Source organism: Rhincodon typus, chromosome 7 (assembly GCF_021869965.1).
Source record: "Rhincodon typus isolate 14 chromosome 7, sRhiTyp1.1, whole genome shotgun sequence".
Lineage (NCBI taxonomy): Eukaryota > Metazoa > Chordata > Chondrichthyes > Orectolobiformes > Rhincodontidae > Rhincodon > Rhincodon typus.
The window spans coordinates 59,857,030-59,884,992 of record NC_063338.1 but is presented as its reverse complement, the minus strand read 5'-3'; the positions used below and the strand labels follow the sequence as shown (position 1 = coordinate 59,884,992).

At 41.9% G+C, this 27,963-nt stretch overlaps 1 protein-coding gene across 2 annotated transcripts in view; it reads right to left on the bottom strand.

Moving 5' to 3' along the window:
• The window catches only part of nostrin (nitric oxide synthase trafficking), a 55,574-nt gene extending 31,002 nt beyond the window's left edge, over positions 1 to 24,572 (bottom strand). Inside the window, exons 1-4 of one of the 2 annotated variants that reach the window (XM_020526295.2) lie at positions 24,438 to 24,572; positions 21,335 to 21,514; positions 8,795 to 8,880; positions 5,171 to 5,254 (exon numbers count right to left, since the gene is read on the bottom strand). In XM_020526295.2, the coding sequence (XP_020381884.1) occupies positions 5,171 to 5,254; positions 8,795 to 8,880; positions 21,335 to 21,361 (197 nt within the window). In that variant the 5' untranslated portion in view covers positions 21,362 to 21,514; positions 24,438 to 24,572. The remainder of the gene's footprint in view (positions 1 to 5,170; positions 5,255 to 8,794; positions 8,881 to 21,334; positions 21,515 to 24,437) is intronic. The other variant, XM_048598803.1, reaches the window with a different exon arrangement.
• Positions 24,573 to 27,963: the final 3,391 nt, after the last annotated feature.

The following is a 27,963-nucleotide window of genomic DNA, read 5'->3' as shown; positions in this document are numbered from 1 at the left end:
GGGTTGTAAATCTATGGAATTCCTTGCCCAGTGAAGTAGTTGACACTACTTCAGTAAACGCTTTCAAAAAAAAAGGTAGATTTTTTTTGAACAATAAAGGAAATAAGGGATATGGTGAGAACGCGGGTAAGTGGATCTGAGTCCACGAAAGGATCAGCCATGATCTTATTGAATGGCAGCAGGCTCGAAGGGCCGGACAGCCTACTCCTGCTCCTAGTTCTTATGTTCTTATATCACATGAACAGAAACAAACCAAACTAGAAAGGCAGTGGCTAGGACATATCTATGGGAGGATTGTTCCCAAATTTAACTATTTCAGAATCAATATTTTATGGCTTGAAAAACAACTTCAAGAAATTGAAGAAAAGTCTATGAACTCAAGGTAGATTGGTCTTACTTGACACTCATCCTGTTGCATCTACATTACTTCAAAGAAATACTGAAGTGCAAAGCTCAATTATTTTTTTTTAGAAAGTAAACCTACAGGAGTAATAAATGATTTTGTCTTGTTCTCATCAGAATGTAAACTGTTCATTTGTAGTAATCCTACATATTCAGGTATGTATACATAAAAATAACTTGTTTTTGGTGGTAATCTCATTATACCTGACTACTACTTGGCACTGGCTATGTTCAAGGCTGCCCAATATTACAACAGGGCCAGTAAACAACTGTTGGATCTCCCTTTTGCATATTTTTCAAGCAATGACTCCAGATGTTTCAATATCTCTTTTTGTCTAAAAAATGATGTGGTATGAATTTTTAAATCATGTTATTATGTTGACTTTAAATAAAGAATTAAGTAAGGTATCCTTCGTAATATGCAAGCTGTTTTAAAAAAAACACAATAATCAATTAGAAAATACTGTACCTATTTTGGAGCCTGGGGGTTTTTGCAATTGTTCTGATTTTTAAAAAAAAATTCATCCATGGGATGTGGACATCACAGTGTAAGCCATCATTTTTTTGCCTGCCTAATTGCCTTTTGGAGGTGATGGTGTTCAGCTACCTCCTTAAACAAGTGCTGTCTTGGAGTTTAGGTGTGTCCACAGTGTTAGATAGGGAGTTCTAGGATTTTGAACGAACAGTGAAGGAACAGCAATTTAGCTCCAAATTCGTATGCGTAGAGCATCACTTGCAGGTGGTGCTGATCCCATGCATCTGCTGCCCTGCCCTTCTAAGAGTTTTGGAAGGTGTTGAAGGAATTTGCACAAGATGGCACACACTGCTACCACTGTACATTGCTGGTGAAGTGAGTGAATGCTGAAGGTGATGAATGGATGCTTTGTCCTGGCTGGTGTGAAGCTTGCAGTGCATTATTGAACCTGAACTCATCCAGGCAAGGGAAGAATATTCCATCACATGCCTGAATTGGGCTTTGTAGATAGTGAGTGGGCATTGGTGAGAGAGGAGAGGAATTCTGAGCCTCTGACCTACTCTTGCAGCCACAATATTTATATGGCTATTTTCTGACCAATTGTAACATTCAAGACATTGACAATGGGGGACTCGGTGATGATAGTGCTAGTGAATGTCAACAGGAGAGAGTTAAAATTCTGCCTTGTTTGAGACAGTGTGTGGCACAATGTGGCACTTGTGTGGCGTGATGTTGCTCGCCACTTATCAACTCGACTGGGTGTTGTCCAGATTTTGCTGCGTGGACATAGAACATAGAACATAGAACATAGAACATTACAGCACAGTACAGGCCCTTCGGCCCTCGATGTTGCGCCGACCTGTGAAACCAATCTGAAGCCCATCTAACCTAAACTATTCCATTATCATCCATATGTTTATCCAATGACCATTTAAATGCCCTTAAAGTGGGCGAGTCTACTATTTTTGCAGGCAGGGCATTCCACGCCCTTACTGGGCTACTTTAGTATCTCTGAAGCCATGATGGATACTAAATACTGTGCAATCATAAAAAAAATCCCCATTTCTGACCTTATGATGGAGGGAAGGTCATTGACGAAGCAGCTAAAAATGGTTGGGTCTGGGACTTGGCCTTGAGGAACACCTGCAGTGATGTCCTGAGATGACTGACCTCCTAAATAACCACATTTCTTTGTGCAAGGTCAATCCCAACTTGAAGGGCTATCCCCGATTCCCATTCACATCAGCTTTGCTGGGGCTCCTCGATGCAATATTTGGTCAAATGCTGGCTTAATATCAAGGGCAGTCATTCTGACCTCACCCCTGGAATTCAGCATTTCTATCCTGGTTTGGACCAAGGCTTTAATGATGCCAAGAACTGAAGTCAGGACCGATCTTGGTAAAACCAAACTGAGTTTCAAGTGAGCAGGTTAGTTCTCAGCAAGTATCATTTGACAGCACTGTCGATAACCCTTCCACCACTTTGCTGATGATCAAGAGTACACTGATAGAGCTCTAATGAGCCAAGTTGGATTTTCCCTGCCTGATGTGCGAGGAGAACTATGGCAGTGCTAGTTCCACAACAAGTGTCTTCAGTACCATTGCCCGGGCATTTCCTGTCTGAACATCATGACTGGCCCATCAGAGGTGGAAGCAAACTAGTAAATATTCGAGTAGATGGTTGACCAGGGTATCCTCAATATTGACTCTAGACTTCTTTCCAAGTCGGGTTTTGTCAGACCTCTCAGCCTTGGTCTAAACATAGACGACAAATCTGAGTGAGGTGAAGCAACAGTAAGGCATCAAGCGAAAGGAAAGAACTCCAGATGCTGGAAATCAGAAACAAAAACAGAAATTGCTGGGAAAACTCAGCAGGTCTGGTAGCATCTGTGGAGACAAAACAGAGTTAATGTTTTGGGTCCAGTGACCCTTCTTCAGAACTGATTGTAGCTTGGAAAAGATTGGTATTTATATGCAAAAGATGGGGAGAGGGGTGGCAGGAGGAATAAAAGATGGGTGGAAATGAAGCCCAGAGAGACAGAACAATGGTTGGACAGACAAGGAAATGGGTAGAGTTCAGCCTGGTGGAATGACATCAAGGCAACATTTGACCAAAAAGAATGGCAATAAGGAATCCTAGCAGATCTGAAGGAATTTGGAAGCATGGGAAATTATTCCATGGCCGGAATATTTCCTAGCACAAAAGTAAGATAGTTGTGGATCTAAGAGGTCAATCGTTCATCTCAGCCGCAGGACACTGCTGCTGGGATTCATTAAGCAGTGTCCTAGGTCCAACCATCTTCACAAAGCCTATGAAGATATTAACCGTGTCTTTGTCTGAGGATTATACTGGAAAAAAGACATTGAATTGTGCACATTGGTTTACATAAGAATTAATTAAGTTAGTTTCCCTGGAAGTCTGTTATTTATAATTTGATGTTTTCCTTACTGTGACCTGGCTCTGTTTCCTGAATCAAGGAATTTGAATTCTCGAGTTAAAATTAGTGAGCATTCAAAAATGTGCATTGAAGAAAGCCTGTGTAGATTTCATAAAGGCAAGTCAGGTTTGAGATAATTAATGGCTCAGAGTTTGCTGAAAATATAACTGCATGTGAACAAACACGCTGTTGCTAAAATATAAATTAGCCAGTAACTTGTGGCAAAGAGAGAACTTTTCCCTGTTGCCTCATTATCAGCTTGGAATTCCAGAAAATGCAAGTATATACACACGTATGTTTGAACAAGTCTAACTAACAAGCATATCCTGCTCCAGCAAAACCTTAGCCAATACATTTTTTTTTGGTGACTGGAGTGATAAACAAATGCCAACAATGGATACAGACTTTCAGAAAGGATTCCCAAGAGGCATGTTAAAAAAATAAACATGTTATGCAGTAAGATAGACAGAGCTGCAGTAAAGGTACAGTATTATGCTGAGTGAAAAGTTGAAAATGAAATACACTTCAGTCTAATTTTGGTCTTGTGTGTAAAAATGATTTGAATGTGGCAATATTGAACATAATCGGAGGCTATTGGGTGATAAAGCAGCAATGGGATAAAATTTTGACATTTTCTCAAAAAGTACTAATGAAGAAGTGGTGGGAAGAATGTTAAGAGCCTAAGAAAAAGGCCATCAGCCCCTCTCGCCTACGCTATCATGGCTTGTCTGTCCTAGGCTTCAACTCCCCTTTCATGCCAGCTATAGCCTGTTCCACGGTAGGTTGTGCAACCAAAGCTCTAAGAAACAATTTTGCGCACAATACAAATTCATCTTTCACAATACCCTTGCCCATCTGGTTTGTCTGGTTAACATACAGATAAAAATCCCCAACAACAATTTTAGTGCTCTTTTTACCTTCATTATTTTCCAATGTATACTTTGTTCTACAGTGATGCAATCCTTGAGAGCATATAGACAACTTCCACCTATAACTTCTTGCCCTCACTATTCCTTATTTCCACACAAACAGATTCTACAACTTGATCTGTTGTACCTATATCACTACTCACCACTGCACTGACACCTTTTATTAACAATGCTACCTCATCTCCTTTTCCTTTTGCCTATTTTTTCAGAAGGTTGAATACCCTTGAATATTGAATTCCCAGTCCTTATCAGCCTGCAACCACATCTCTGAAATAACCATTAAGTCATATTCATTTATTTCTAATTGTGCTGTCAACTCATCTATCTTGTTGCAAAAGCTGCATGCATTCAGATAAAGAGCCTGATAAAAGCTTTGCCATTTTAGTCTTTATTACTTATTCTGGTTCAAATTTTTGCTGTACTCTTCTGCTTAAATATTTTGCCAGTCCTGTCACACATTATTGCTTGTCTCTGCCCTGTGCCTCTTCTCTTTATTTTAATTACCGATTTTTTTCAAGCTTTCATTCAAATGACAGCCTCCCCAACTAAGTTCCATTTATAATCTGACTTATAGGAACTCCCAAGACACTGGTCCATGCAAGGTTAAAATGAAGCCCATCCATTAAAACAACACTTTTTCCTCTGTGCTGGTACCAATGCCCCATTAAGCGGAACCCATTTCTCATATGCCAATATTTGGGATTTTAAGTACTTGGTGGTGGGATTAGAAAGTATTTGGAGAACTTTGTCGTCAGAGTATCTTAGTAATCTGGAAGTCACTACCCCTGAAGGCTGCTGGAGGCAGAAATCTTCATTTCATTTAACAAATTCCTAGATTTTTTTTGATGTGCCATTTCCCCCATAGGAGACCAGACAGATAGCACTTTTTAAAATTTAAATGCAGAAACTTAAACTTCAGATACTTACTTTTTAATCATGTTGGTGGATGCTTTGGTAATTTTGTTTGCTAGTCTCAAGAGTCCTTTGCCATACTTCTTTTCTAGGTCAGCTCTGAAAAAATACACACAATTAAATGTCATGTGTTTATAATAGAGTCATGCAATGGTAAAACTGTAATGATGCACAGTTACCCCTTATTTAAAGACTGGTGCCTGCTTCTTATTGAATATTTTTTAAACCTGCAATGCCACACAATCGCCTTTCTTTGAAGCAGCAACCTAGGCAATGAAACCATAAGTAGGAAACTGTTAGGTTTATCTGTCACTTCTGATAAGTGCGCCCACTTGCGCTTAAATTTTATCCTGAAACACACTGCAGCAAAAATAAACCTCCCAAAGAAATATGCTGTTTCACAGATGTCCTGAACCATCATCAGCTATTGCATTTTGCATAATGACATACTGGATAGAATCCAGCGACAGGAAGCAGAGGAAGTATCATGGGAAAGGGAGGAGAATTTGGATGGAGATAATAATCAGGAAAAGAATGAACACAGCTTAGAAGGTCATCCTGTCATTGATCCAAGAAATGTCACAACTGCTGCTGATATGCAAGACAAAAATAAGGCCCAGCAAACGCAAAGACGCACCTAAACCCCTATATTTATTATCTGCACCATCTTCCCGTCTCAAATTACACTTCTTTGTAATTTTCCAAGATGAGCAAGGTCTATCACTTCCTCTGGCTCCATGCAAAAGTTCCCTCGTTTGTCCTTGAGTGGACCTACCCTTTCCCTAGCTACCCTCTTGTTCCTTATACACATATAAAACACTTTGGGATTTTCCTTAATCCTATTTGCCAAGGACATTTCATGTCCCCTTTTAGTTCTTTTAACTCTTTATTTAAGTTCTTTCCTGCTCTCTTTAAATCTTCAATTTCCTAAAGCCTCCTTTTTCTTTTTGACTAAGTATGCAATTTCTCATCATCCAAGATTCCTGAATCTTGCCATTGTTATCCTTCATTCTTACAGGAACATGCTGGTCCTGAACTCTAATCAACTGGCCTTTAAAATATTCCCACATGACAGATGTGGATTGACCGTTAAACAGACACCTCCCATTTACAGTCCCTAGTTCCTGCCTAATATTGTCCTAGTTAGCCTTCCCCCAATTTAGTACTTTCACCCAAGGATTACGCTTATCCTCATCCGAAATAATTTAAAGCATATGAAATTATGGTCACTATTCCTGAAATGCTCCTCCAATGAAACTTGGATCACCTGGCTGGGCTCATTCCCCAATACCATGTCTAGTATGGCCTTTTCCCTAGTTGGGCCATTTACAAATGGCTGAAAGAAACCCTCCTGGACACAACAAATAAATTCTCCCCCATCTAAGCCCTTGGCACTAAGGGAGTCCTAGTCAATATTGGGCAAGATAAATTTGCCCACCACAACAACCCTGTCGTTTTTAACTCTTTCCATAATCTGTCTACACATTTGTTCCTCTATCAGCTGTTGACTGTTGGGAGGCCTGTAGTTCAATCCCATCAAAGTGATCGTACCCTTCCTATTCCTGAGCTGTATCATATAGCCTTAATGGATCAGCCCTCTGAGGTGACCTCCCTCAGTACTGCGGTGATATTCTCCCTAATCAGAAATGTAACTCCATCATCACTTTTACATCTCTCTCTATCTCACCTGAAGCATCTAAATCCTGGAACATTAACCTCGCAACCAAGTCCCTATATCGCTATAACATCAAAGTTACATGTACTAATCCAAGCTCTAAATTAATCTGCTTTACCCGTTATGCTCCTCACCTTAAACAAATACACTTCACACTGCCAGTCCTGCTGTGTTCTGTAACCTCTCCATATCTGTTCTTCCTATTAGTCTTAATTTCCGACTCGTCCTCAGTCATTTCACTTGCTGACCTACTGATCTGGTTCCCCCCACTCCCACCATACTATTTTAAACCCTCCTGACTGACACTAGCAAAGCTCCCTGCCAAGATATTTGGTCCCCAGTTTCTTGTATAACCCATTGTAATTCAATTTTAAATAACAATATAAATGTCAGCCACATCTTCCAAAAGTTCACACACACACACCATTTGTTAATCCTCTTCTGAGTGATTCCGTCAAAGAATTCTATTGGGTTCATTAGGCACGGCCTCAATTTCATACAGCAATATTAATACTCAAAAGGTCAGTTAGCTCAGTTGGCTGGATGGCAGGTTTGCAATGCAGATTGATGCCAACAGTGAGGATTCAATTCGCCCAACAGCTAAAGTTACCATGAAGAGCTCTCCTTCTCAACCTCTCCTCTTGTCTGAGGTGTCATTAAACCATCACCAATTGTTTCTTTCTAATGAGAGAGCAGCCCTATGTCCAGGAGGACTAAGGCAATTTTACATTTATTAACACTCATAAATGCCTGTGAAAAGTTGGAATGAGACTTTTTCTAATCGTTTAAGTATTCGGATTCAATCTTCCCGGCTACTGCCGGGCTCCATTCTCCTGGATCATTACTGTGGATTCCAAGTGTTGCTGTGTTGTATAAAGTAATAGTTCTGAAAGGGTTAATGCTGAGGGCTGCATTAAGTGCAACCCAATGTGATGATATCATAATCACTTAGGTGGGAAAGGGAGAACATTTTAGGACCGCAAAAACGGGGAAGATTGTCATTATTAGGTTTCCTACGTTCTGAAGAAGGGTCACCGGACCCGAAATGTTAACTCTGATTTTCTCTTCACAGATGCTGCCAGACCTGCTGAGCTTTTCCAGCAACTTCTGTTTTAGTTCCTGAAAAATATTTCTGTGATGGAGAAATATTTCAGGGAAATAAAATTTGAGAGAGAAGCACGTTTCACTGATACAGGAATTTGTCAATAATGCACAAGTCTTTCAGGCACAGAATAGCATACCAATGACAAGAAGTGCACCTCCTAACACAGACAGGTTATTTCTCTGATAGAGAGAAATTGAGTATGTTTCAATCACTGTTAACTTCTTAGCCTGAAATCTTGCATTACGGCAAAAACGACATGTCCTAAAATCTGTTTTTACAACATTTTAAACATTATTTATTTAATATCTTTTAATGCCTAACATTGGCATTATGGCTGGAATTTGTTTGGTGTAAACATACATGAAATCATTCATTGCACGAATATCATATTGATTAATTCTAGGAGCCAGAACAAGTACAAATTGCAGCTAAAACATACTAAATCTTACTGCTTTTTGAATAGAGTGCTTTAATACATTGTCATGTATTAAAAATCATTTCTAGAATGAAGCAATAATAATGACATAGCTAGTGCATTTAAAATTACCCAAGCAAATGCTAATGATTCTTTTATTCAATGATTAAGTAATTATTTTTCTCACCTACACAAACGTAATGATTCACAGTGTCTAACTGAGTTTTAAATTTGTTATTTATCTCATTGAAAAATGATCGGATTCACTTACTCAAGATCATACTCATATTGCATGATATAGATCAGAACTGCCAGTCACAAAACTCCTTTGCAACGTTCAGAAAAAAGAACTATAGGAAAAGATTGGACTGCAATTTTTTACAACAAAATTACTTTGAGATTTTTGTAACACTAATCATTAAGTTAAGATCGCGTTCATTGTACCTCTGCTGAAGGACAGATATCAGTTCTTTGCAGTAATTGTCACCATTTTTGGCAAATGTCTTGATATGTTGATACATTCGATCATGCTGAAAATAGTCAAAAATCGGTTAATATTTGCACACCTTCATCTTTTACCAAACATGATTGGAGACATATTCATTTTATAAGTCAGGTCTAAGGTTGTCAGAAATGAAGAAAGGATGCACATAAAACCAATTTATACCATTTATTTCTCACATAGAATTTCAGTACCTTTTTACAGTATTATTATTTGAAACATGGCAGTAGCAAGCCAAAAAATGCCTTAAACCTGTTCTACAAGTCAACAAGATAATAGCTGACACATGTTTCAACTCCATTACCTATCTTTGATCCAGATTCCTTTTTCATTTTTTTTAATGTGATGTGGTCACTGCTGATTTGTTGCCCATTCCCAAATTAGCCTTGAACTGAATGGCTTGCTAGGCCATTTCAGACAGCACTTAAGAGTCAACCACATTGTTACGGGTCTGTAGTTAAATGTGGATGAGGCCAGTAACATAGAACATAAAACAGTACAGCGCAGAAACAGGCCCTTCGGCCAATGATGTTGTGCTGAACATGAGCCAAACTAAACTAATCCTTTCTGCCTGCCCATGGTCCATATCCCTTCATTCCTTGTTTATTCATGTGCTTATCTAAAAGCCCTTTATATGCCCCAATCACACATAGCACTCTGTAAAAAACTTGCCCTACACATCTCTTTTGAACTTTCCCCCTCTTACCTTAAATGCATGCCCCCTAGTATCAGACAATTCAACTCTGGAAAAAAGATTCTGACTGTCGACCCTACCTATGCATCTCATCATTTTATAAACTTCTATCTCCCCTCAGCCTCTGCCTCTCCAGAGAAAACAACCCTTGTGCAGTTTCTCCTTATATCTCCTGCCCTCTAATCCAGGCAGCATCGTGGTAAACCTCTTCTGTATCCTTTCCAAAGCTTCCACATCCTTCCTGTAATGTGGCGACCAGAACTGAACGCAATAATTTAAATGTGGTCTAACCAAAGTTTTATAAAGCTGCAACATGACATCCTGACTCTTGTACTCAATTCCCCGACCAATAAATGCAAGCGTGCCATACGCTTTCTTTACAATGTTTGTGTGCTCACTTTCAAGGAGCTATGGACGAAGACCCCAAGATCGCTCTGTATATCAATGCTGTTAACGGTCCTGCCATTAACTGTTAACTTTCTCTTGACATTTGATCTCCAGAAGCACGACACCTCATACTTGCCCGGATTAAACTCCACCTGCCATTTCCCCGCCCATATCTGCAACTGATCTATATCCCGCTGTATTCTTTGACAACCTTCTATATCCACAACTCCCATGAATCTTTGTGTCATCTGCAAACTTTACTAATCCACCTATCGATAGACATAGCAAGAACTGCAGATGCTGGAGTCAGAGTCAATACAGTCTGCAGCTGGAGGAACACAGCAGGTCAGGCAGCATGAGAGGAGCAGGAAAGTTGACATTTCAGGTCAGGACCATCCATCAGAACTGGGGAGGGGGAAGGGAGTTGGGAAATAAATAGAGGAGGGGTGGGGCTGGGGAAGGTAGGTGGGATTGATATAGGTGAGTGCAGGAAGGGGATTAGTCAGTGAGAAGGGTGGGGTGGATAGTAGGGAAAGAAGATGGACAGGTTGTGTGTCAGGTCAAGGAGGCAGGGATGAGAGGGAGGGTTGGACGTGGGATGAGGCCAGGGGCAGGGAAATTTTCAAATTGGTGAATTCTAAGTTCAGGCCATCAGGCTGTAGGCTCCTGAGGTGGAATATGAGGTGTTGCTCCTCCGGTTTGTGTATGGCGTCATTGGAAGAGGCCCAGGATGGACACGTTATCAATGGAGTGGGAGGGGGAGTTAAAATGGTTGGCGACCAGAAGGTGTTGTCATTAGTCATGTACAGAGGACTGGTGCTCTACAAATCGGTCCCTGAGTCTGCATTTGGTCTCGCGATGTACAGGAGGCCACATCGGTAGCAACGGATACAGTAGACCAGCTGGAGGATGTACAGGTGAACCCCTGTCAGATATGGAATGTTTGTTTTGGGCCTTGGGTGAAGGTGAGGTGGTGTAGGGGCAGGTGTAGCATCTCCTGCATTTGCAGGGAAAGGTGCTGGGTCTGGTGGGGTTAATGGGAAGTGTGGAGCAGACGATGGAGCGATCCCTACGAAAGGGAGATAGGGGTGGGGAGGGAAATATGTCTTTGGTGCTGGCGTCAGATTGTCGGTGGCGGAAGTTCTTTTTCATTTTTTTTAACGTGATGTGGTCACTGCTGATTTGTTGCCCATTCCTAAATTGGTTTTGATATGCTGGATGCTGGATGCACAGTTTGGTGAGGTGGTATGGGAGGACTGGGGGACTCCGTCTTTATTTCTGTTGGGGGGAGGGTGTTTGAGGGCAGAAATGCAGGAAATGCAAGAGATGCAGTTGCGGGCATTTTTGATTAACAGAGAGAGGAACTTGTGGTCCTTGAAATAGGAGGACATCTGGGATGTTCAGGAGTGCAACGCCCCATCTTGGGAGCAGACGTAGCGATGGTGGAGGAATTGGGAGTAGGGAATCACATTTTTGCAGGAGGGTGGGTCAGAGGAGGTGTAGTCTAGGTAGCTATGGGAGTCGGTGGGCTTAAAATAGATGTTGGTTTCGAGGCAGTCACCAGAGATGGAGACAGAGAGGTCCAGGAAGGAGAGAGAGGTATCAGAGATGGTCCAGGTGAACTTGAGGTTGGGATGGAAGGTGTCAGTAAAGTTGATGAACTGTTCAAGCTCCTCGTCGGAGCATGAGGCAGCACCAATACAGTCATCGATGTAGCGGAAGAAGAGTTTGGGGATAGTGCCAGTGTAACAGCGGAAGAGGGACCGTTTCATGTGTCCTACGAAGAGGCAGGCGTAGCTCGGACCCACACGGGTGCTCATAGTCACCCCCTTAGTTTGTAAGAAGTGGGAGGAGTTAAAGGAAAAGTTGTTGAGGGTAAGGACGAGTTCAGTTAGGCGGATGAGGGTGTCGGTGGAGGGGGACTGGTTGGGCCTGCGGGACAGGAAGAAGCGGATGGTTTTCAGGCCATCTGCATGGCTATACAAGTGTACAGGGATTAGATGTCCATGTGAAGATGAGGTTTTGGGGGCCAGGGAATTGGACGTCTTGGAGGAGATGAAGGGTATGGGTAGTGTCCCAAACATAGGTGGGAAGTTCCTAGACCCAGGGTGGGGGCTGTTAAAGACTGAGTCAATGTAAGTGGAGATGAGTTCAGTAGGATAGGAGTAGGCAGAGACAATGGGTCGGCCAGGGCAGTCAGGTTTGTGGATTTTGGGAAGGAGATGGAAATGGGCGGTGCGGGGTTGGGGAACGATGAAGTTGGAGGCTGCTGGTGCGAGGATTCCTGAGGTGATGAGGTTATGAATGGTCTGAGAGACGATGGTTTGGTGGTCAGGGGTGGGGTAATGATCGAAGGGGCGGTAGGAGGAGGTGTCAGACAGTTGGCCCCTGGCCTCGGCTATGTAAATGTCAGGGCGTCATACCACTACTGTGCCTCCCCTTATTGGTGGATTTGATGGTGAGGTTAGGGTTGGAGTGGAGGGAGTGAGGGCTGTGTGTTCTGTGGGGAAGAGGTTGGAGTGAGTGAGAGGGTGGAGAGGTTGAGGCGATCAATGTCACAACGGCAAGTGGAGATGAAGATGTCGAGGGAGGGTAGGAGGCCGTGAGGTAGTGTTCAGGCGGATGGTGTGTGTTGGAGGCGGGAGAAGGGGTCGGCAGAGGGTGGATTAAATTCCTGGTCAAAGAAATAGGCATGGAGGTGGAGGTAGCGCAAAAAGCGTTCAACATCCAGGCATATATGGAATTCGTTGGTGTGGGGGTGCAGCGGAACAAATCCGAGTCCTTTGCTGAGGGCTAACCGTTTGTCCTTAATGAGGGGGAGGTCTGGGAAGGGGGGGCGGGAAATGGTGAATACCCGGCAGGGCTTGGGGCTGGGGTAGGGTGTACAGCTGGAGCTGGGAGTAGGGATGGAGACTGTCCCGGGAGTGAGTATGTGTGTGGGGATGGTAACATAGGTGGAAGCGGAAGTGATGTCGTCGGCGGCAGCGGCAGAAGCCCCACTAACCCCACCACACCCGGCATCTTTCCCTGCAACCACAGGAGGTGCCACACCTACCCATACACCTCGCCACCGACACCCCCACCCCACGCCCTCACCTCCATCCAAGGCCCAAGATAAACTTTCCATATTTGACAGGGGTCACCTATACATCCTCCAACTTGATCTACCGTATTAAGGTGCAGAGCTGGATGAACACAGCAGGCCAAGCAGCATCATAGGAGCAGGAAGGCTGACGTTTCGGGCCTAGACCCTTGTTCAGAAATGGGGGAGGGGAAGGGGGTTCTGAAATAAATAAGGAGAGAGGGGGAGGCGGATAGAAGATGGATAAAGGAGAAGATAGGTGGAGAGGAAACAGACAGGTCAAAGAGGCGGGATGGAGCCAGTAAAGGTGAGTATAGGTGGGGAGGTAGGGAGGAGATAGGTCAGTCCAGGGAGGATGGACAGGTCAAGGGGGCGGGATGAGGTTAGTAGGTAGGAAATGGGGGTGCGGCTTGAGGTGGGAGGAGGGAATAGGTGGGAGGAAGAACAGGTTAGGGAGGCGGGGACGAGCTGGGCTGGTTTTGGGATGCGGTAGGGGGAGGGGAGATTTTGAAGCTTGTGAAATCCACATTGATACCATTGGGCTGCAGGGTTCCCAAACGGAATACGAGTTGCCTTTCCTGCAACCTTTGGGTGGCATCATTGTGGCACTGCAGGAGGCCCAGGATGGACATGTCATCTGAGGAATGGGAGGGGGAGTTGAAATGGTTTGTGACTGGGAGGTGCAGTTGTTTATTGCGAACTGAGCGTAGGTGTTCTGCAAAGCGGTCCCCAAGCCTCCGCTTGGTTTCCCCGACGTAGAGGAGGCCACAACGGGTACAGCGGATGCAGTATACCACATTAGCAGACGTGCAGGTGAACATCTGCTTGATGTGGAAAGTCTTCTTGGGGCCTGGGATGGGGGTGAAGGAGGAGGTGTAGGGGCAGGTGTAGCACTTCCTGCGGTTGCAGGGAAAAGTGCTGGGTGTGGTGAGGCTGGAGGGGAGTGTGGAGTGGACGAGGGAGTCATGGAGAGAGTGGTCCCTCCGGAAAGCAGATAAGGGTGGGGAGGGAAAAATGTCTTTGGTGGTGGGGTTGGATTGCAGATGGCGGAAGTGTCGGAGGATGATGCGTTGGATCCGGAGGTTGGTGGGGTGGTACGTGAGGACAAGGGGGATTCTTTTTTGGTTGTTATTGCGGGGATGGGGTGTGAGGGATGAGTTGCGGGAAATGCGGGAGATACGGTCGATGGTGTTCTCGACCACTGAGGGGGGGAAGTTGCGGTCCTTGAAAAACGAGGACATCCGAGATGTACGGGAGTGGAATGCCTCATCCTGGGAGCAGATGTGGTGGAGGCGAAGGAATTGGGAATAGGGGATGGCATTTTTGCAGGAAGGTGGGTGGGAAGAGGTGTATTCTAGGTAGCTGTGGGAGTTGGTGGGCTTGAAATGGATATCGGTTTCTCGGTGGTTGCCCGAGATGGAGACAGAGAGGTCCAGGAAGGTGAGAGAGGTGTTAGAGATGGTCCAGGTGAACTTAAGGTTGGGGTGGAAGGTGTTGGTGAAGTGGATGAACTGTTCGAGCTCCTTGTGGGAGCACGAGGCGGCGCCGATACAGTCATCAATGTAATGGAGGAAGAGGTGGGGTTTAGGGCCAGAGTAGGTACGGAAGAGGGATTGTTCCACGTAACCTACAAAGAGGCAGGCGTAGCTTGGGCCCATGCGAGTACCAATGGCCACCCTCTTTGTCTGTAGGAAGTGGGAGGAATTGAAAGAGAAGTTGTTGAGGGCGAGGACGAGTTCTGCTAAGCGGATGAGGGTGTCAGTGGAGGGGGACTGGTCGGGCCTGCGGGACAGGAAGAAGCGGAGGGCCTTTAGGCCATCTGTATGGGGAATGCAGGTGAATAGGGACTGGACGCCCATGGTAAAGATGAGATGTTGGGGACCGGGGAATTGGAAGTTTTGGAGGAGGTGGAGGGTGTGGGTGGTGTCACGGATGTAGGTAGGGGTTCCTACCTACTAACCTCAACACGCCCCCTTGACCTGTCCGTCCTCCCTGGACTGACCTATCCCCTCCCTAACTCCCCACCTACACTCACCTTTACTGGCTCCATCCCCGCCTCTTTGACCTGTCTGTCTCCTCTCCACCTATCTTCTCCTCTATCCATCTTCTATCCGCCTCCCCCTCTCTCCCTATTTATTTCAGAACCCCCTTCCCCTCCCCCATTTCTGATGAAGGGTCTAGGCCCGAAACATCAGCCTTCCTGCTCCTATGATGCTGCTTGGCCTGCTGTGTTCATCCAGCTCTACGCCTTGTTATCTCAGATTCTCCAGCATCTGCAGTTCCTACTATCTCTGATCTACTGTATCTGTTGCTACCGCTGCAGCTTCCTCTACATCGGTGGGACCAAGCACAGGCGCAGGGACCGTTTCATACAGCATCTGTGTTCTGTACACGATAAACAGCAATACCTTCTGGTTGTTAATCATTTTCACTCCCCCTCCCACTCCCTTGATAACATGTCCATCCTGGGCCTCCTCCAGTGCTACAATGACATCACGCACAAACTGGAGGAGCAACACCTCATATTCCGCCTCGGGAGCCTCCAGCCCGATGGCCTTAACATAGAATTCACCAGGTTGAAACGCTCCCCACCCCCAGCCTCATCCCACATCCAACTCTCCCTCACATCCTTGCCTCCTTGACCTGACACAACACGTCCATTTTCTTTCCCACCTATCTGCCCCACCCTTCCCACTGATCAATCCCCACTACTCCCTACCTGCATCCTCCTATCACCATCTCAGCCTTCCCCCAGCCCCACCTCTCCTCCCTCTATTTATTTCGCAGCTCTCTTCCCCTTTCCCAGTTCTGATGAAGGGTCCCCATCCCGAAATATTGACTCTCCTGCTTCTCTGATGCTACCTGACCTGCTGTGTTCCTCTAACCCACCCATTTATGTTTTCATCAAAGTCGTTCATATAAATCACAAACACCAGAAGTCCCAGTATGGATCCCTGTGGAACACTGCTAGTCACGGACCTTCAGCCAGAAAAACATCCTTCCACTACCAACCTCTATTCTATGGGCAAGCCAATTCTGAATCCAGTGGCCAACTCACTGTGGATCCTCTGCATCTTAATCTTCTCGATGAGTCTACTGTGAGAGACCTTGTCAAAAGCCTTACTAAAATCCATGTACACAACATCAACTGCTCTACCTTCATCACCTCCTCAAAAAAATTAATGAAGTTAATAAGACATGATTTGCCTTGCAAAAAGCCATGCTAATTGTCCCCAATAAGGCCAAACACACATAAATCCTATCCCTAAGAATCCTCTCCAATAGTCTTCCAAGCATCAATGTGAGACTTTTTCTCCTTCACAGATGCTGCCAGACCTGCTGAACTTTTCCAGCAACTTTGTTTTTGATCAATGTGAGACTCATCAGTCTCTATATTCCTGGATTTAATGGTGACAGATTTCCTTCATGAAAGAATATTAATGAACCAGATGGGTTTTTATAACAAAAATGGTGTTTTCATGACACCATTAACCAAACTAGTTATTATTAGCATTCTAGGTTTATTAATTGAATTTATATTCCACCAGTCACCATAATGGAATTTAAACACAAGTCTTCATAACATTAGTCTAAGGCCTTTGGCTTTCTAGTCCAGTGACATTACCATTATACCAACATCACCCACAATAAAAATTGGTACTTAGTTTTTCAATTGATCCTATTCCACAGCCTTTTGAGAGACAGAATCCTATATTTCCACTGCCTCTTGTGGAATATTATCCTCTAATTTCATTCCTAAACAATCTAGCTCTAATTTAAAAACTGATCTGTATTTTCCCCAATAAAGGAAACAAATTTCTGCTGTATCAAATCTTTTTATTTAAGCACCTCAGTTAGATTACTCCATATTCTTTAAACTAGTTTATTCAACTAGTCCACTTAATTTATTCCTTTAAGTCTCCTCCCACCCCAAGGTTAATGTGCAGTGTGGTACCTAACACACTCAGTGCAATACAACAGATGGAAATGGATTTAAACTCAGCAAAACTAAAACATCACCATCCTCCCCCTTAAACCATAATCCTCAAAGCAAATGTGATCATTCCATTATCCTTCTTGGCTAATTTTTTGCATTTGTGCACTGGTTTTTCATAAGTTACATAGCTGTAAATTCAAATCATTTTCCTCCTCCACAGCTTTTAGTATTTTGTAATTAAGAAAGTTTTCAATTTGCCTTTCTTGGATCCAAAGTGGATCAACTCACACTTTCCCATATTAAACACCATCTGCCATGGTTTTGCCTATTTAATTAATCTGTCTACTCCCATTTATAAGTGCCTGATCTCATCTACACAATTTATAACTCCTCCTAAGTATCATTTGTAAATTTGGATACAAATTATTCTATTGTTTCATACAAGTTATTAAAAAAAAAATCACAAGACGTAAGAGAAGTAGGCCATTCAGCCTACTGAGTCTGCTCCACCATTCAACGAGATCATGGCTGATCTGATAATTCTTGACTTCACTTTCCTGTCTTTTACTCATAACCCTTGGCTCCCTTACTAATTAAAAATCTGTCTATCTCATCCTTGAATATACTTGACAACCAAACCTAGTTAACCTTCTGTGGTAAAGAATTCCACAGATTCACTATCCTCAAAGAGAAAGAAAGGCCATCCTCATCCATGACTTAAAGGGGTGACTGCTTTCTTTGAGATTATGTCTTTGGTCCTAGACTTGCCCATGAGGGAAAGCAATCTTTCCTTATCAATGTCAAGCCCCTTAAAAACCTTGTATGTTTCAATAATGTCTCTTCTCATATGATAATCAAATATCTCTCATAAGGTAATCAAGACCTGATGCCCAGAACTGAACTTCCAAGCAAGTGTCACTCAACATGAAACATTAAGTCTGATTTCTCACCACAGATGCTGCGAGATCTGCTGAGCTTTGCCAGCAAATTCTGTTTTTGTCTCTGATTTACAGCATCCATAGTTCTCTCTGTTTTGATTTGGCCCAGAGCAGATCCCCGGGAAACTACAGGCAATTTTTAACCTCCAAAACACAACGGATTTGAGAGGTAACTTAAAATCAGAGTCCCAATTACAATCTGTCTACTTTCAGTTTTAATGGGGACAGGTAATCAGTCTGCTCCCAGGAGGGAGAGTGACAATTTAAATGTTATTAGAAGCCAGTCAATCTCACCTTGATATGAGGCCAACCAAATTCCTGCAGCTCAAACGAAAACACCAGCAAAACAAGATGAGAACTGTTGGATTCGGAACTCAAAGCCTTGGGGATTCTGCTAGGTCCAGAATTTTAAGCTTTGGGAAATCTGCTAAACCCAAATATCTCTATGTCACTAAACGCCCAATTCTTCTGATCTTACACCAAACTCTCCATGCAGGGCTCTAACATCCACCCGGTCATCTACAATCCCCCATGCACCTCCTAGCTCTGACTTTCCACACCCCACCAACTGCAACCCCTCATGTCCCCCCTGAGCTCCACTGTCCTGCCATGCACGCATGTGCACACACACACACACATCTACCTAACCACCTCTTGGCCTTTTATCTCCAAGCACCCCTCATCTGTACCCTCCAGACTCCAATTCCCCACTTCCTTCTGTCCTCTTCCCAGCTGTAGTCTGGTGCTAAAGTCGCACATCCCAACAGTCTGGGGGAGGCATGAAAAAAGTTCATCAGGTCCGGCCATTCTGCCGAGTTCCCATGCGCAGCTCACCTTCTCCAACCTACCTCTAAGCAAAATGAAGCCCCAACTATCAGATTCTGTCATGAAGACTGTAGGGGAGGCACTGATGTACTAGAAATGGCACTGGACTACTAATCCAGAACAGACACGGGGTTAAAATGATACCATGGCAGATGGCGAAATGTGAAATCAATACAAAACTGTACAAAAATTCTAGCCTAATGATGACCATCCACCACCGTCAATTGTCATAAAAATCTATCTAGTTCACTAATCTCTTTTAGGGAAGGCAAACTCTCATCCTTACCTGGTCTGGTCTACATGGGGCTCCAGAGCCACAGCAATGTAATTGACTTGTAACAGCTTAACAGTCAAACAGGGCAGTGATGCCCACTTCCCATGAACAAATTTTTAAAAACTCTCTATCCTCAACCAATTATCAAACCATGTGTTAAAGTTACTTCCATAACCAATGCGGTCCCTTGGTGCTAATATTCTGCTGTACTGTATCTTAAAATGACCTGAATTCCACGCAAAAAACATTTATGGGTGTTCCCTTGTACATCATTTTTGCAAATGTTTCAAAAATAAATCTAGATTTGTTAGACATAACCTAAATGTCACAAATAATATGAACTCTTTGACCAGCTTATTTTTTTTAGATATAAAGCCCTGATGATAGATTCCAATATCCTTCCATAAAACTGATGTAGGTTTCCAGCCTCACAGATGCCAGTCTTCAGAAAATTCAATTCACTCCACGTGATATCAAGGATCATCCGAAAGCACACAATACTGCAAAGATTATATGTCCTTACAACATTCCGGCAATAATGTCGAAGATGTGAGCCAGAATCCGTTGGATCCATAGCCAGGCTCTTCTACTTGCATCCATCTGAAGTTGTGGAGCATTGTCCAAGTATGTCCAGTATACAAAAAGTAGAACAAACTCAACCTGGCTAACGTTTACCCCATTGGTCTACTCTCGATCAGTTAAGTGATAGAAGGGACAACAAGGTTATCCGTAATCAGTTCAGCAATGCTCGTGGCCTCCTTCAAACGTGAACAAAAGAGCTGAATTTCAGAAGTGAGGTGACGGTAACTACCCTCGACATCAAGGCTGCCTTTGCCTGACGTGGTCCGAAGGAGCACGGGCAAAACTAAAATAAATTGGAATTGAAGGAGACATATCTGGCACAAAAGAAAAAGATGGTTGGTGGCCATTCAGTTCAGCACCACAATATTTCTGTAGTAGTACCTCAGGGTAATGTCCTAGACCCAATCATCTCCAGCTATTTCATCAATGACCTGCTTTCCATCGTAAGGGCAGAAATGAAGATAGTAACCGAGGATCGCACAAATGTTCAGCACCATTTTCAGCTCCCCAGATTCTGCAGCAGTCTTTGTTGAAATTGAACCTGATCTGGGTTTGGGCTGAAAAATGGCAAGGACCATTTGCACCAGGTAAGTGCCAGCTCCAACAAAGAATGAAACCATCACATGGTATTCACCTGCATTAACCCCCACTATCAATATCCTGGGGTTAGTATTGACCGGAAAATGAACTATATTGGCCGTATAGATGTTGTAGCTACACAAGCACGTAGAGGAATCCTGCAACAGGAACTCACCTCCTCCTTCCTCAAACCCTGTCCAGCATCTTCCATGCATGTGTCAGGAGTCTGATGGAATACTCTCCACTTTTCTGGATGAGTGCAGCTCCAACAACACTCAAGAAGCTCGACATCACTGAGAACAAAGCAGCCTGGTTGTTTGGCATCACAGCCGTAATCACTCCCTTCACCACTGACACTTTCTAGCGATGTGTACCATCTCTAAGATGCTCCTCAGAAATTCACAGATCATTAGACAGCATTTTCCAAACCCATGACCACTTCCATGTAGAAGGACAAGGACAACAGATACATGGGAACACCACCACCTGCAAGTTCCCCTCCAAGCCACTTCTCACCCTGACTTATCAATGTATTGTACTGTTCTTGTACTGTGGCTGGGTCAAAATTCTCGAACACTTCCTCATAATATTGTGGCTCTATCTACAACACGTAGATTGCAATGGTTCAAGAAGGCAGCTCACCACCACCTTGTTAAAAGCGACTAGGGATGGGCAATTATTACTGGCCCAGCCAGCGACGCCCATACCCTGAATGAATAAAAACCAAGTCTGCAGTTTCATGGTTTCTCTCTCGCTCCTGTCAAAGTACTACATTCGCTGCAGATACATTTTCCAACAGTTGGAAACTTCATTTTGTACAAAACCCTTACAGCTAATCTGTATTTAAAAGACTGAACGATCACATTTAAGCTATTTGATTACATTCCACGTAGACATTCGCACACGTATTTTCCTTATTTGCATTCAAAATACATCAGCCAGTTCCAGTAAAAAAAGACTCAGTGACAGCTTCACTAATTTACGTTTTGGATGAGAATGACGTAAATATCAAAATTTTAAATAAGCAAAGTGAAAGGTGAGTTAAAAAGGGACGTAAAGTTGTTATCCTGATAAACTCGTTAACCAACTTCTTTCTCAAACTAAGTAACCATGTCTTAACTGCTATTACTTTCAACTGTATCAACAGCAAACTTGAACAGGGAGTGAAAATAATGTTTTCTTACAGTGCACCCGCTTACAGGATCTCTCATTTTGCTTTCCTTCTGGGTTCACACGCACCAGGAAAATGAGTAGTGCTTACGAGTTTGCACTTGTACTTTGAGCAGTCAGTCATCTGATAGTGAGACAGCCGGCAAACGCATATCTCTTGGGTCCTAAAGCCCATGCGCCTAATTGAGAAATCACTGCAAAAAACAAAATAAGCATCATCTCTTTAAATTTTCTTTTACAGGAGTTGTGCAAAAAGTTGCCTAAAGTCATGTTTATTTCAGCATTTTGCACATCAGAAATTGCCACGGTAAGAAGTAACTTTGTTCCAACTGTTACGTTAATTTACTGGAATGAAAGTCAGCACAAAGGCGGATCAGGAGTTTATCCATTTTATTTAACAGTGGCTGACGGTATTGGTATCCACTCATCAGACAAGTTGCTGCAAATTATAATACAATCAGCCATTGCTTTATATATGTTGATCACAAATTACTTAAAAGAAGATTCCCAAACTACTGTGAAGATCTGGGCTCAAGCCAGTTATTTGAAATGTTAATAAGGGAGCGACCTCGAACAATTAAAATATCAAATAATGAAAAGTAAAGTTCACATGGCAATGTATTCTCTGTTGGTTTAAATTACTCATAGGAATGCAATGGTTTATAAATGGGTGTACACTGCTATTAACTGAAGTACAAGAACAGGCTTGGATATGAATGTAAATATACAGTGTCCTGAAATGCTGAAGATTAATGTCATGACTGTTGTTGAGAAAAATGTAGCTCATGTCCAATCTACAATTATGACTGATAAACAAAGTAGCCCACAAATCTAAATAGATGTGACTGCTATTCTGAAGAAAGTATTGCTGGTAGTTCCTGTAAGGAACAACACTGAGTAATCCCACCCATCTTAATTTCCTTTACTGCTGCGTGTAATCTTCCCAAACTTAAAAATCATCTGAAAGGGTAAAATGTTATGGAAATTGGAATGTAAAGGGAGAGTTGTAATTTGGAATTTACCCTACTGTGGGAGCAGAATTTATTGGTGTAAATTGTTGCTGGCAGTTATCATATTGTCTTTCCGTGGGAACTTGCCCTTATGCTTAATACACTATTCTTGAATTAAATGTAATTGATTGTTTATAGTACATAGTACAAATGAGCAAACATCTGTCTCTCTTAGAAGGTCAGAGAAATTGCCACCCTTAGTTGAGAAGTCCAAGACCAAATTCTTAATGTCCAGTCTTTAAAACAAACAGGAAACAAGCTAAGAAGCAGGAAAATGGATTTGATACAGGAATGGAAATGATTATTTTTTGCTAGGCCAGAAAAGTTAAGAAGTGTACAGCTCCTGTTCACAATCCAATACAGGAAAAGGATATTCGTGAGGAGAGCAATTCTGGATGTGGCAGTCCAGGAGAACAATGCAGTCTGAAGATAGCAGGAAAAGGTTTATGCACAAATGGTTGTCATGTTCCAATGAAGGGAAAGATGATAGTAAATATTTGGTTAGTTTGTATTTTTTTTTGCGAAGGCTAGAAAAGACTTTCATCCATTGTAACTGCTAACAATAATTTTAAAAATATTCTTTCAATTTTTGAAATCATATTTTAAGAAAGCAGAGTTTTACAAAGCAGATCATACCAAACTGTAAAATCTACTAACAACTGAAGAATAATGGAGGATGTTTAATGAAATATTTAACACAAAAAAAAACATTTTCTACCCCTGAGAGTGAAAATCTCCATTTCACAGAAAAAAAAACAGTCAAGGACAACTGAAAAGATAAGAGACAGCATACAACAAAAGATAGGTCTGGCATAAATGCCACATAACAGCACAGATCCTGCTGAATGAAAGATACAAAGACCAGTGTTAGGAAGGGGAGGTCAAACCTCTCCGATAATTAATATCAAAACAAAAGCCCCCCAATCTGTTATGGCAGGCATAGTGGTCCCCTTCTAATGATTAAACCCAAAACAACCCAGAGAAGCTCACCTTCCCTTGCCTAATCTGTTAAAAAGGATTGGTTAAATGAAAGAAAATACCTGATATTCACTTTATTAGCAACAAATAACAGTTTATTTATTTAGCCTTAACAGTGAACAAATTAACAGAACTGCTAACAAATCAAACAATTCCCCCTTAACTACTAACTATTCCCGAATAGAACGGAATTTTAATGGTATGCTGTTCCAATAGTACAAGTCCCAATTATAAAAACCCAACTAATAATAAAAATAAATTAAAACTTAGACTCTCAGAGGTGCAGCCAGGTTGTCTTCTGAAATGTTCTTTGTTTTCTCCGCTGATCCTTCCATTAGGAATGCTTTCTCTGTGAATTCTTCTGTCAGGAATTTTAGTTAGAAGTGCCATGGTACCTTTGTGAATAAATGGTGCTTTCCGAGAGAGCTTGCAGATTTCTGTGACAGCCAGATATTTACTCTTCAGATGGCAATTTGCTCTCACACCAATTTTAAAATAATTGGTTGATCTTCAAGCTAGTTGTCAAAACATCAAAACAAGCCTAAGATTCCCAACCATACAGCCAATTGATACTTGTTTCAATTTCAGAACTGTCTGTCCCTCTTCAGCTGCTTACAGACACATTTTTGTTTAAATCTCTAAGTTTAGAAAAACAGGGACTTAAAAGGACTATGCAGTATTTCCCCCTATCATTTTTACAAACAAATTCTAACTTCCTGCTTTCCAGTTTACAAGTACTCTACAAAACTTTGCAACACCTCCTCTCTTAAGAAAAGAACCATCGTTATGAAAAAATGGCTGTATTTTTTTCAAAAAATCTTAACATCATTATCATGAAATAAAGGTCAGTAGTCTAAAGTTACACATTTCATATTAATTCTGCATACATAAAAAGGATTGGTTAAATGAAAGAAAATTCCTGATATTCACTTTATAAGCAACAAATAACAATCTATTTATCTAACTCTAACAGTGAACAAATTAACAGAACTACTAACAAATTGAACAATTCCCTCTTAACTACTAACAATTCCTGAAAAGAGCAAAATTCTAATGGCATGCTGTTCCAATAAATACAAGTCCCACTTGTAAATACCCAAGTCATAATAAAAATAAATTAGAACTTAACCTGGCTGCACCTCTGAGAGTCTAAGTCTTCCGGAATGTTCTTCTCCGCTGATTCTTCTGTCAGAAATGCTTTCTCTGTGAATAGATTGTGCTTTTTCAGACAGCTTATAGATTTATGTGAGAGCCAGATATTCACTCTTCAGATGGCAGTTTGCTCTCACATCGATTTGCAAAAGCCCTCCTCTTATACCCCTGATGACTCATCAGTTTTCTTATAATAGGATTGGTCTGAGGTTGTCAAAAACATCAGATTTAAATTAAAATGGTTTTCAATCTCTAAATGCTTGGCTTAAATTAATTGGCTGATCTTCAAGCCATTTGCCAAAACATCAAAACAAGCCTAAGGTTTCCAATCACACAGCTAATTGATGCATGTTTCAATTTCAGAACTTCAGTTGCCTTCAAACACATTTTTGATTAAATCTCCAAGCTTAGAAAAGCACATAAACTCTTAAAGTGACTCTTCCCTTTGTCATTTTTACAAACAAATTCTAGCTTCCTGCATTTCAATTCATAAGTACTCTACACAACTTTGCGACATGAGTAAAGGGATACAAACCAGGTAATAAGAGTTACTGAAAGGAATTATGAAAGGAAATGTACAAGGTGTATCAAAATCAATATGAAGAAATGTTGTAGTTACATAAAGGCGAAATGGATAGTCAGGAGAAATGTTGGCCCATTGAAGACTGAAAGTGGGAATATTGTCAATGACTATGGTGAAATGGCAGACATGATGAAAAATTACTTTGCCTCAGTATTTACAGTAGAAAAGGAAGATAGCTTGCTGGGAGTCCCAGGAAAGGGAGCAGGGACTGGATAAAAGTAAAACATTAGTAATAAGGAAATTAATGGAATTAGACAGTGACAAATTCTCAGGACCTGACGATTTCCATCCCAGGGTGTTAAAGGAAGTAGGGGTACACATTGTAGATTCCATAATTATAATAATTAAGAGTTCCCTGGATATTGGGGACGTCCCTCTGGATTAGAAAATTGCGCATATCAATCCACTGATTAAGAAGGGCAAAGGAGGAAAACTAGGGTTTTACAGACCAATTAGCCTAACGTCTGTGGTGGGGAAATTGTTGGAGTATATAATCATGGATGGGGTAATTGAACACCTTGAAAATTTTTAGTTAGTCAGGGTCAGCCAGCTGAAATCATGGTAAGTAGGTCATGTGTGACAAACTTTACTGACTTCAACAACAAAAATAAAGTTGCTGGAAAAGCTCAGCAGGTCTGGCAGCATATGTGAAAGAAAAGACAGAGTAAACATTTCGGGTCCGGTGCCCCTTCCTCAGAACCCTCACCGGACCCGAAACGTTAACTCTGTTCTTTCCTTCACAGATGCTGCCAGACCTGCCAAACTTTTCCAGCAACTTTGTTTTTGTTCCTGATTTACAGCATCCGCAGTTCTTTCGGTTTTTTATAAACTTTACTGACCTTTTTTGAAGAGGTGACTCAGGTAGTGGACTGGGGAATGTCTGTGCATGTTATTTACATGGATTTCCAAAAGGCAGTTGATAAAGTCCCATACAGGATACTGTTAACTATTGTATTATTTATTTTTCTTAAAAATAGCACATTAACGGTATTTAACTCTTGTATTTTCAATGTACTTTCCCGTCAGTATGAGTTTTATGCACTGCAAAATTACACACCATGGATTTGCTGGAAACATCACTGTCAGGATATGTTACTTATAACATAACTGTCTAATTTGAACATTGATTTGGATGTTGCCCAATAAAAATTGCATTATTTTTGTGGAACCGTTTATTTTTGTGGAACCCCCAATATTATTGTTCCTTACTTGCTCTCTGTTTCGCAACACAAGGACTGACTTTTTCCATTGAATTGAATGGAAATATGCGATTAACAGCTAAAGACTCATTTCCTGGAATCTTCAGAGTTTAAGTCCTTTATGATTACATCCCCAGCTTGTATTTCCTGTTGACAGATTGCATAGCATTCTTTAAAACATTCAGAAATAATTTTATATTTATTCTGAAAATGTTGTTTTCCTCCAATGAATTGAACTTTTAAGTTCAATCATGGTGAGCAAATTAACATTACATTTATCATTCTTTCCGTGACTGTAATTGACATATTTATGTGCACGTCCACATTGTTGAAAATAAGCTGAGAAAGCTCCCTTCTATTTACAAAATGAAACAACAGATTATGAATTATTTAGCAGAATGAAAGCATCCAAGTGCAAAGGAGTTTGTGTTGAACATAATTATAAACAACCTCCTTTGAAATTGATAGATAGAAAAACAAACAAACAAAAGAAAATCAATGGCATTTCCTCTGTGCTGGGTATTGAGATTTTAACTCCTTATTAGTATAAGTAGTTAATATGTTTGGAAATATGTTTGGATGAAGTGGTTTTGTCTATAATTTAATAGAAATAGCGTCACCCCCTTGAATGAGATGCTGGCCTGGAGGACAATAAATGCGTCTCACTGACACTAGTCATCTCTGCTGATCTTGAAGTTATTTCAGGTTGGTTCCTTGACCTCTACTGGGTCATTGTGCCAAATGGGGCAAGGTTTTGTCAAGGACAAAAACAGAGTTTTATTTGCTTCAGCCACTGCAAGACCATGCTCCGTGAGTGCTTCTACTGTAAACAAAAGTTTAATATGAATAGTACATTGTTCACCTGGCTCCAGCAGGTGTTCCTTGTACAAACAGTGTAAATACAATGTTGTGCTGCTGAATCCAAGGGCTGGAAGATGGAAGGTCAAGTTTTCAGCCAACAGGGGTGACCATTCACAGTTTTGTAGAGAATGGCATAGGCTGTGCAGAAAGAAACACAGGAAGATTTCTCTCCATCAATTCTAATGATTATCTCACAATTCTCCACTGCTCACCTCATTACATTTGCACCATGCCCCCACAGTGTTGCACTGTTATACACTCACCAGTGGTAGCGGTACTCACTGCTATCAGGATCTTATGTGACTTGCAATGCTAACACCATATTTGAAGCCTAATCATGCACAAATACTGCCAGCCAGAAATAGTCCTTCAAAGTGCATATTGTGGAAGGGAAATGAGAAATTATAAAGCTTCTAAGGGCACATTTGTGGCATGGGTGGCATTTCATTGCAAATAGAATGTTACATTTGTGAAAAGAACAGAAAATGCTGGAGAAACTCAGCAGGTAATGGCAGCATCTGAGGAAAGAGAAACAGAGTTAACGTTTTCAGTCCAATATGACTCATCTTCAGATCTGAAAAGGATCAGAATATTATATTTTTATGCTTTTGTCAGAGGCAGAAGAAGAGCAGCAGAAACAGTTGGCGCAGAGGTCCAGTGTAAAAGATCAAGAGGTTGCAAATTGGGGTGAAACAGCAATAGAGATGTAACATGATAGAGGTGTAAACTAAGGTGTGGAAGAGTGAAAATGGTTCATCTCAGCTGAGAACAACGTAAACATGACACAAACAAGACGAGTTCATGATTGGGCGGGAGGATTGGAGGGGGTGGTGGACAATGGAGAAGAACTTATGAAAAAT